This window comes from Mycothermus thermophilus (genome assembly GCF_041956435.1).
Source record: "Mycothermus thermophilus strain CBS 625.91 unplaced genomic scaffold VTJ04scaffold_2, whole genome shotgun sequence".
Classification (NCBI taxonomy): domain Eukaryota; kingdom Fungi; phylum Ascomycota; class Sordariomycetes; order Sordariales; family Chaetomiaceae; genus Mycothermus; species Mycothermus thermophilus.
The window spans coordinates 1,963,167-1,973,442 of record NW_027191428.1 but is presented as its reverse complement, the minus strand read 5'-3'; the positions used below and the strand labels follow the sequence as shown (position 1 = coordinate 1,973,442).

The window sequence follows — 10,276 nt, the reverse complement described above, 5'->3', positions numbered from 1 at the left end:
TAATAATAATATATTCCAAATCACCTAATAACCAATCTATTTCCTAGTAATGATGAGTATCGTATTTTCTCAGTCACTAAAAGGTTCTTACAAAAGCCCCGCAAAAAACGCCTCAAACTCCCCCTTCGCCACCCCATCCCTTTCCAATGCCCAACTGAACCACGCCCCCAGCTCCGTGAGTCCGCACCGGCATACGTATACCCGTTGTTGGTCACGTTGGTTTTGTTGGTTTTGTTGGTCCCATCTTTTCTCTCCTCCTCTTTCTTCTCCTCTTATAGGACCACCACCACCACCAACGCCCTCCATTCCCGTTGTTGTTGCTGTGGTTGTAGACGCTAAATCCCAAACAGGCCACCCAACGCCCTCTTCAATCCACGTTATCAGCGCCGGATAGTCGTCGGGGGCGGTGCAGAGGTTGAATGACAGGTCGATGTTGTTGTTTTTGGTGTTGGTGGTGCTGGTGTCGATCGTCGTTGGGATGCATGACAACGTCGGCGTTGGGGTTGGATTTGGCGTTGGCGTTGGCGTATGAAGAACGTTCCCGCCACTGCTGTTGTTATTGCCATTGTTATTGCCGTTGCTGATGTTGCTTGCACTGGCGCTGGGGAGGTAGGATGACGGCGTGCCGGGGTTGCTGCCGTTGTTACTGGAGTTGTTGCTGTTGGCGCCGGCGCAGTTGGGACACGCGCCCGCGGTGCGCGAGGCGTAGGAGCACGTGACGATTGCGCCCATGAGAAGGCCCGGGATGGCGAGGGGGTTAAGGAGGAGGCGACGGGTGGAGAGGTGGAGGTGGTTGTCGTCTTGTTGCGGTTGTCGTTGTTGTTGGTGATGATAGTGATTGGCGCTGGCGCCTGCGTTTGCGGGGTTTGACGACAGGAAACCAAAAGAGCTTGCGCGTTGAGAGGAGACAGAAGGGAAAGTGGCTTGTCCAATACTCATGCCTCCCCCATCTGTGGCCGTGACGAGACGCGCGATCTGCGCCGCGCTGCGCACCGCTTTGCGCGGACAATTTGACGCCATCCACCTGCGCATGCGGGCGTGAGGCTTCGCAACAGCCGCCATGGCCGCCGCGACGGCGAGGTTGGGACCTTTAACGCCCTGATGGAAGAAGCTGCCATGCACGCGGAGGAGGTTAAGCGGCGCGTGCATCTTGATGGTGGAGATGTGTACGAGCATGAGCGTCCACGGGTTGAGTACGGTTTCGCCGTCGCTGTTGGCGGCGTTGGTTGATGAGGATGACGGGGAGGAGGAGGAAAATATCGTTTCCGCGAGCGCGGCCTCCACCGCGCCTTCTGTCAGCCCACACTCCTGGACCATGCGCCGTTTCCACTGTCCAAGCAGCGTGCGCCAGGTGACGATTGGGTCACCTGGATGCAGCTTGGTGACGAGCTCGTCGGACGCGGCGCTGTGCGCCTCGCGCGCCGCGTCCCAAATGCCGACCTGCATGGCGCAGAGTCCGAGATGGTAGTCGACGGGGCTGAGGCGGTAGGGGAGGTTGGCCGTGACGCCGCCGCCGCCGGTTCCCATAAGCACGTCGCGCATCAGATTGTTGAACAGGGCTTTCTCGCGCCCGGCAGGCTCTTCCCATTGGAGTTTGCGCCGCTCTTCTTCGCTGGCGGCCATCCACAGTTGTGATGACTTGGGCAGGGGAATGCTGAGTTCCTGGTACCGGACTGCTGGGGGGTGGTCGACGAGGATGCTGAGGTAGGTGTCAAGCCGGAGGACGGAGAAGGCGAGCCTTGCCAGCCAGGCATGTGTCAGTTTTTCGGACTCATCATGGTACTAGAAACAACCAAACCTGCTGCTCACCGGTGAAGCTGCTCCTTAGCCAGCCAGAGCGTAAAGGCACAGTCCTCCATGCGGTCCGGCAATATATTGTGACCGCTGAAGATGTCGAAGCAGCGGCATGTCGAGATCATGATGGAGTTGAGGTGGACGGCTTTGGCGAGCATACCCTCCTCGGCCTGTCCTTGTCAGTTGGGAACTCTTCGCGGCGAGGGACTAGCTTACCCGACGGCACACGGCGTAGACGCAGGTCAGCAGCATTGCTTGCAAGCTGTGTAGAGACGGCACGGTTGACTGGAAGAGGTGGTGCGATTAGCAACATCCTCTCCCAAACCCAAGGGGGCTTAAGTTCAATGAGACACAAACGACATACCAGCCCTGTAGCGCTCATAACTGCATCAAAAACCAAGGGGGCGAGGTCGAGATGCTCATTTCGACCGATGATCCAACTCGCTAGCATAACCATGGATCCTAACAATGTGTCGGACGCGATGCCAATCTCAAATGTCGGGACATGCAGAATCGGCCAGTAAGGATGGATCTCGGAAAAGAAGATGTCGACAAGCTCGCGAAGTGCAGTAGGATCGTGATAGAGCAGGGCATGCAGACCTCCTTCGACGGTTGGGACCTCTCTCGGCGAGAAGGACGTAGCTGTTGACCGTGTCTGTGAAACCGCCGCCGACGCCCCCGCGTTGAGAGGCTGGTCTGTGATGCGTGACGAAATACTAGATGGAGGCTTGGTGCGAGGGGTGCCAGTCATAGGTAGCGTCGAAAACGATGCGCCGTCGGAGCCCGTGACAAGGTCGGACGGGGTGTCGGCTATGCCTTGGTCGGCCACTGGATTCCAGGTGGCGGATAACCCGTCGAGGGCGAGGGGACCGTTGGCGCTTGACATGGTGAGGTGTTCGGTGGAAATGAGGGTTGACTCCTGACTTGGAGTCGCTCCGGTGCTCTGCGATGGGAGTGAAAGGTCGGCGAGACTGGTGAAGGCGTTGGGCGAGGGCAGGGCGGACAGCGGTGTCAACGGTAGCTCGCTCATCCAGGAGGAATGAGCCTGATTTCCTGTAATCCATGCTGAGTTGATAATGCCCACGTCAGATGGCCTCATGGTGGGCTGCAGAACGGGGTTGGTTGGGTCGGGGTTGGCTTCAAGGTTCGAGTTTGCCATGATGACGTCCATATCCACAGACAGGCTGGCATTCATGGTGCTGCTGTTTTCCGGTACGGTTTGCTGGTTCGTGTCGCAGGCGGGAGTGGTCTGTCCCAGCCGGACACATTCGGTGCAGCTTCGGGCACACGACCGGCATGGTGTCTCTTCATCACATTTGAGTTTTCGTTCCCGGCATGAGACGCAGGCTGCTAGCTTGTGGCCGCGGGTGGTGCTTTGGGGATGAAACTCAATGTGCCTCTTGAGAACGTCACTGTTGGTGATTAATAGTATTATTAGTCAGATGGTCATAAACCAACCACATGTACACAGGCTGGTCCGAGAACTCAGTTGAAGACAATTTCTGTTTACCAGGGCTATTAGAGAAAAGAACCATTTCTCACCTCCGAGCATAGCGGCGACCACATATCGGACACTGGTGCTGTAGCTGAGGACTGTGAGACTTGACATGGCGAGTCAGATGCTCCTTGCGGGTGAAGTGACGGCCACAACCCGGGACACTGCACTCAAATCGCCTGCCAGAGTAGTCGGAGCCTAGGGCCATCCTGGGGGGACGGTATTGTCGTGGCTGACTCGGCACTGCTGTGGGCGCCGCCCACCGGGTGCCGGTATGTGAGCCTGGTACATCGGGCTGCGTTGTGTTGAGGATCCCAGACATGATAAAACGAAGATGTCTTCTTTGCACGAATATGGGAAGTCCGACATGAGCGTTGGACGCAGTGACACGTCGTTCGGGTCCGCGAGGGGATAGCTATCTGACGATCCTACCTAAAGCACAGCTTCACAGGTACCGTTTGAGGCTGATGATGATGACGGGTGAGGCGACGGTCTGTGGCTGAGGGTCCGAGTCCGAGGAGGCGTACGGGTCGAGGAATGCGGGGTTGGGTCAAAGAAAGAAAGGGGTAACGAAGCAGGGGAAGTCAGAGGACGATGGGCTACGCCAGGCACTGTGCACCGTCAGAGAAGCGATGCAAGTCAGCCCAGACGTATATTTCGGATTGGTCAGCGAAACTGGAGACGAGTTGCATTTGCATATCAAACAATATTGTTGAGTGGTGGGTGATGGAGGAGGCATCATCAGCGGTCTGACGGTGTGGGTGATGCAAGACGAGGAAGTCATGGAAACCTGACTGAGTGGCAGAAGCGCGGCCGTTTCGAGCTCTTCTTTGTATGTATGTCCATACTACTTGGACCGTGTGATTGACCCAAACTGGGGATCACAAAATGAAGACAGCGTCGACGACATGGGCACGAGGTCTGAGAACAATGAAAGCGACGCAAACTTTCCGCTTCGAAACCGTGCCTCGTAGTGAAGTACGAGATCCGAGAAGAGCACGAGAGCATGGACGACGGCAAGTTCCATGATTAATCAGCATTGGGATGCGAGGTGCCAAAGAGGACAGCCGCCATGCGCCGCGGACGGCATAGACGCGCCAAGGTGGCGTTGAGTCTCATTGGTGTATCCCCTCCAAGAGGGAAACTGGCCAGAGCCTAGACCTCGAATTCCTCCCGGGCGGCCGGGTGAGCCCGCTCGACACATGGCTGGAATGCTGACAGACCGACCTCAAGTGAGTATTCTTCCATTTTCTGAAGGGCCTCTTCGGGCCCGAACAAAGCATTTCCGGGCCCGGAGTCTTACGTCATCACATTGTACACCTGACTTGGGACCTTGAGCATGTCGACGGCGGCTCAGAGTACTTGAAGCTCATCCAAATGTACAAGAAATTGCACCAACTTGGGGACGTTTGGGGACAAGAAGACGGGATAAGCTCTGTGCAAGGGGCGCCAAGTGGGGCACCGTTGCCAAGAGATTTAACAGCTGGGCTGTTCCACTTCGGTTTCTTGCATGTGGAGAGTGCATCGTCTTATCGAGGAGCTATCCTAGTAAGCAAAGGTCAATTATGTGGGATGAATCCCACAGCATGACCAAGCCCATATCCATACCAGTGGGAGTGGACCAATCCATTCACATGGACGGCCAATATTGGTATTCCCGCGCGGCACTGGCTTGCTGGATGCTCCCCAGGAGTGTCCTCTGGCCTTACCGCGCTGGATCCCTTGCTCCGGGTGTGACAGACCAAACAAACACCTTATTTCCATCTTCCGTCACCTTCCAAGATTGATCACCCCCTAGGTGGTAGTCAACCATAGCCCTGTAGCTTAGAAATGTAACTGATGAGTAAAGCGCCGGTCGGCATGGAATTCACAGCCAGAGACATTCGACGTTGTCATCCAACACGAGCCAACACTTGTTGACACAGCCGTCGTCATCCGTTGCCAATGGGCTGTCCTCCGACATGGATGGTACTCAGTCCTGTGCTTGCCCCTTGCCTGGGCCCAGAGTCATGGCATGGGGATTGAAAAGAGATAATAATCCCCAGACAGGCCTTGGATCCTTTAACCAATACTCATTCTTCCACCCCAAGCGAGATCAAGAACATCATCTTGGCGCCATCATCTCCCATACTCTTTAATTCAACAAAACATAACAACTCATCCCCATTTCCCGTTAACAAAATGAGCATCCCAATCACCAAAATCGCCCTCGCCGGGGTTCGTCTCCCTCTCTCTTCCAACCCGTCATAATACCATCACTAACTATCAGCCATAATAAACAGGCCACAGGCAACCTTGGCCCCTCCATCCTCCAAGCCCTCCTCTCCGCCTCCTTCCAAGTCACCGTCCTAACCCGAGCCTCCAACGACCGCAACCCCACCACCACCACCTCTTCCCTCCCTCCCACCTTCCGCGTCATTCCTGTGGACTACTCCTCCCTCCCCTCCCTCGTGTCCGCCCTGCGCGGCCAAGACGCCGTCGTCTCCGCCCTCTCCTCCTCCGCCCTGGTCAGCCAGCTCCTTCTCATCAAAGCCGCCGCCCAGGCCGGAGTGAGGCGCTTCATTCCGTCCGAGTTCGGGTCCAACACGCTCCATCCGCGCACCGCGGCTTTTCCGGCATATCGAGACAAGGTTGCCGTGCAGGAGGCCCTGAAGCAAGAGGCTGCGCGCGAGGGAGGGAAGGGGATGACCTGGACGGCTATAATCAACGGGCCGTTTCTGGACTGGGGAATCGAGGTCGGGTTTGTGCTCGACGTGAAACGCCGGCGCGCGGTGTTGTATGATGGCGGGGAGAGGGTGTTTAGCACGACCACCCTCCCGACGATTGGCCGTGCGGTTGTGGGTGTGTTGAGGAATTTGGAGCAAACGGAGAATCTGGCGGTGTTTGTGCACGACACGGCGGTGACGTTGAAGGGGTTGTATGAGATGGGGAGGAAGGCGACGCCGGGAGAGGAATGGACGGACGAGGTGGTGAGTTTGGAGAAGGATTTGGAGGATGCTTGGACGGAGGTGAGGAAGGAGAAGCCTGATCCGGGGAAGTTTGTCATGAAGTTTATTCATGCGGCGATTTGGGGAGAGGATTATGGGGCGTATTTTGAGAAGACGGATAATGGGCTACTGGGGATCAAGGAGTTGAGTGAGGAGGAGCTGCAGGCTATTGTTAGTCGTTATGCCTGAGGATGGAGGAGGAGGTTGTTTGAGTTGTGGACCCGAGGAACGTGTAGGGAAGTGGTGATAGACGATGTTCACGCAAGAATTCAGTTGCGTCCGTTGATTTTGGAGTGAGATGGGACTCGTTTCGTCGTTTTTTGACGGAATCATGGACCAAAGTGTCAAACATCAACAGAGGACATCGTATCAACTCCAGGTCTACCAAGCAATCTGGAGGGAACACCTATTATTTGTAAATATGGGATGTTGCTGGGGGCAACTGACACAGAGCAGCCACACGACATGGGGTAGGTCGGCAGTCACATGGTAACTTGACTCCCAACAGAGGCACCTAGACAGGTCTGCGTGGCGACGTGACGGGACGGGGGGGGGGAGTGCATGGAAGTGAACAAAGGGAGCCTGCTGGGCCGGGACCCAACGAAGTGGTCGTAGCGGACCTTGGAGGAGTAGACTAGCTGATTGGAGCTTTGTGCTACAGGGAAAGGATGACATCGATGTACTTAAGACGTTCGTGTTCGAAAAGTGGTGAGCCTCAGTTCCAAACCAGGGCGTGTTGATGTGTCAACGGCAAGACATGTCTACTTTGCTGTCCATTGTCACCACCCGTTCTTCATGACATGAGGGATAAAGAACTTTGTAGGACAATGTTTGTGCGAAGTACGAAGTTTATCCGTATACAATGCATAAGAAGAGCAAGGCTGAACTTCCTGCCGTGGGTCAAGGTTAGCTGGGTGCAACAATCGCTGTACATATCGGGCAGAGACCTTCGACAACGACGCTGGGGCAGGCGAGGCATATCGGGGGGTTTGTCGATTTCGAATCCTGCAGCGGGTGCAGGCAAGACTTAGGAAAGACATAGATGGCTTGAATGAAGGAGAAACCGCAGTATTATGCGCACTAACTTCATGAACCAAGGACTTAGTCCCTTGATGGGTCTATGGGGCAACGCCGATCGTATTGTGACTGGAGCTGTTCGCTCGGAGTAATGTCAGGAAATGGTAGACGCCTTAGGCATCCGATACAATACCTACCTGCAATAATCCTCTTGGTTTTCAGGAAAGTACAGGCATCCGAAGTCGGGAGAGACTCTTTCACGGAATATCTTGCGAGTTTTTCCATTGAAGCTTGGACCGCTTGGAGGTTTTTCCTGTGGCTCTACAAAAACCAGACCCCTCCAAGCCATTTTCACTTTCGAAAACTTCAAACCTTCGAAGCCACACCTTCGCTTTCACTAATCAACTCATCTACCACTTCCACATCAGCCTCATCCATCACACTCACCATGAAGTTCTCGGCGATTCTCGGAACCATTGCCATGCTGGCTTCTGGCGCTGTGGCGCGCCTGGGTTCTCAGCTGTGCTCGGCCACGTCGGCGCTTCCTTGCCTGTGCCCTAACGGTACCGACTACACTGAGTCGATCACCACCATCGTCATCGGTGCCAATGCCAAGGATGTGGCGGGCCTGATCAACGACTGTGAGTTTTGTTTTCTTCGACTTCATTCGATTTGGCTTCTCCGATGCTGACTTCCTACGCGCTCAGTCTTCAACACCAGCTGGCTCGGCGAGCTGCCGTGGAAGACCGAGGGCAAGAATAACGTCGTCGGCGCTGTTCGCACCACCGAGTTCCCCACGTCCATCGGCCTGTACAACTTCACCGAGAAGGTAAATATTTCTGAGATTTTCAGGAACCACCTGAAGTAATTAGATCCTGAGACTAACTGTCGACAAGCTCATCGAGTACGAGGTCAAGCCTGACGGCGCCTTCATCCAGCGCTACGAGCAGCTCAAGTCGACCATCCCGCTCGCATACCAACACGGCAACGGCTCGTTCAGCGGCCTCTGGGTCACGTTGGAGGCCAAGCCCGTCTTCGAGCACGAGACCATCGTTGTGTGGCACAATTACGCTTGCGAGACGGGTCATGTCCGGAGTAAGTTCCCATTGAGTCCATTGAGCAAGCATGAACAATGCTGACGGCAGTCTATAGACTTTGCAAAGTCGCATGAGAATGCGCTGAGGAACACGACGAGGATCCTGGATGCGGAGGGCAAGATCTTGGGCGTCAGCAGTGAGCCTTACTCGGTTCAGGATTTCTAGAGGAGGAAAGGACTCAGAACCATAGACACCGGTACTTTGGGACTCCGTCGACAACCTCCCGGCTAGGTCACTCCACAAGTCTGCCTCTGTGCGGACGTCACACAATAAAGACGGATTGTGATTCGTAAGCCCTGGGTAGTTGCATTGTAGATCCATTGGACCAAGATTTTCGGCGCCCCGATAATCACAGTGATTTCATGGCTGGGGGTAACTCACGGAGGTCTGACTCCTCCGTTTCCCCACCGGACCCATGACGGCCCCACTCAGTTCCGGTCCAGCCCTGCCCTCCGGGTCCGGTTCCGGGTTGGGGCCCGGCCGCCAAGCCATTTCGCGGGCGCCTCGCACCAGTTCCACAGAATCGGAGTCGCTGACTATCCCCTATACCTGGATATCTAATGCAATTGAGAAACGTGATTTGGTCGGTACTATCGTGTGACAGGAGATGGTCGCTCTCAGCTCTCCTGGCAGCCCAGACAGCCTGTCTAACTTCACGCTCTCATGTATTCATTGGGTCATCCAGATGCTCTGAACCCCTGATAGTTTCTTCCACAATTCGATCGCTTCATTCACACCACTCTGCATATGGCATCGTTCAGGTCTAGGCTCTGACTGTGTCATATATCGAGTAATAGGGTAAATGGAAACCCTGCTCAGTCGGGTAGAACTACCTAAAGGGTGCTCGAGTCTTCCATGGCCGGCCTGATTGACCTGCATCAAGGTGAGTTGGGATTATACCTGGTCCCTGGTTTGGTTGTGACCTTTGCTGTTACACAAGCCTTTAAGATGTCGTTCTGTGTTACCCCGCTGCTGACCAACAGTGCCATGCATCAACCAACATGACCAGCTGCAGCTTGTGATTAGCCGTTCCTGCAGTGTTCATGCAATTCCCAAGTCGTTGCATTGTTGCAACGTTCAGCCTCACGAAGCCTTCCGACCCCCCTGACTTAGTTTGGCGCCTATTTTCCCTAGGCTTACGCTTGAAAACTACCTCTGTGTAACGAGGCGGGGGAGAAAATGAAGACGCTCCCCTACCCCGTACTTCTTGGCCACTCATCTCTCTAGTACTTCCCTCATCTCCTCACATTGTTCATCTACCTGACTGTGGCCGATCACCTCGAGCACCATGGCAACCTTCGTCGCCCTGCTCGGGGCCCTTCTGGCCCTCCCTCGCGTGGCCGGCCTCTCGGACCCCGAGGCTTGGTCTGACTTTGCCGACAAATTTGCAACCGACCTCGCGCCTATCCTCACTCTTTTCGGAGAACAGGTTACCAAGCAGTTTCTCAGCGAGAGTATCAGCATCCTCGACTGTATCATTTTCGGCATGGCTCCAATCGGCATCATCACAGCTGTGGTTTCGGTCATCCGTTTGTACGGCGAGCCGTGGCTGAAAGCCATTGTCGGCCGTGCGCAAGAGCCTCACGGCGCTCCGGAGGCAGAGCTGTGTTCTTCAACGAGCGGAGACGTCTGTGAGATGTTGACATGCCACAAGCTTCCAGGTGCAGGAAAAAGGTAGTGGGAAAGAGTGTGTAATTCCGCATGCTAGATACAAAGGAAAATAGAGCGAGTGAATGGCTATTTATCCCTGTTTGGAGCTCCAGCAGAGGGTTTCTGGAGCGTTTGGCGAAGAGTTCCCTTCGCCCGAAGCATGTGGGGGATGGAGCAGCAGCGTAGTAAAGGCTAAATTGGAGCGTGTGGCTTCATTCACATAGGCTCGGCGCTCA

General features: G+C 55.1%; 4 protein-coding genes across 4 annotated transcripts; 3 read left to right on the top strand and 1 right to left on the bottom strand.

Annotated features, from left to right (window-relative positions):
• Positions 1-87: 87 nt before the first annotated feature.
• Positions 88-3,611, bottom strand: VTJ04DRAFT_2863 (uncharacterized protein; the record flags this gene model as incomplete). The annotated part of the gene is made up of 6 exons (XM_069360699.1): positions 88-154; positions 335-1,738; positions 1,810-1,964; positions 2,011-2,079; positions 2,159-3,206; positions 3,337-3,611. 6 exons carry the CDS (start codon positions 3,609-3,611, stop codon positions 88-90), a joined length of 3,018 nt encoding a protein of 1,005 aa, XP_069221384.1.
• A 1,859-nt stretch (positions 3,612-5,470) lies between these two features.
• Positions 5,471-6,465, top strand: VTJ04DRAFT_2862 (uncharacterized protein; the record flags this gene model as incomplete). The annotated part of the gene is made up of 2 exons (XM_069360698.1): positions 5,471-5,506; positions 5,572-6,465. 2 exons carry the CDS (start codon positions 5,471-5,473, stop codon positions 6,463-6,465), a joined length of 930 nt encoding a protein of 309 aa, XP_069221383.1.
• Positions 6,466-7,741: 1,276 nt separating this feature from the next.
• VTJ04DRAFT_2861 (uncharacterized protein) lies at positions 7,742-8,555 on the top strand (the record flags this gene model as incomplete). Its single annotated transcript, XM_069360697.1, has 4 exons — positions 7,742-7,934; positions 8,001-8,122; positions 8,190-8,388; positions 8,446-8,555. 4 exons carry the CDS (start codon positions 7,742-7,744, stop codon positions 8,553-8,555), a joined length of 624 nt encoding a protein of 207 aa, XP_069221382.1.
• A 1,123-nt stretch (positions 8,556-9,678) lies between these two features.
• On the top strand, positions 9,679-10,068 carry VTJ04DRAFT_2860 (uncharacterized protein; the record flags this gene model as incomplete). The annotated part of the gene is made up of 1 exon (XM_069360696.1): positions 9,679-10,068. The coding sequence occupies one exon, from the start codon at positions 9,679-9,681 to the stop codon at positions 10,066-10,068; it is 390 nt and encodes a 129-aa protein (XP_069221381.1).
• Between the last annotated feature and the right edge of the window lie 208 nt (positions 10,069-10,276).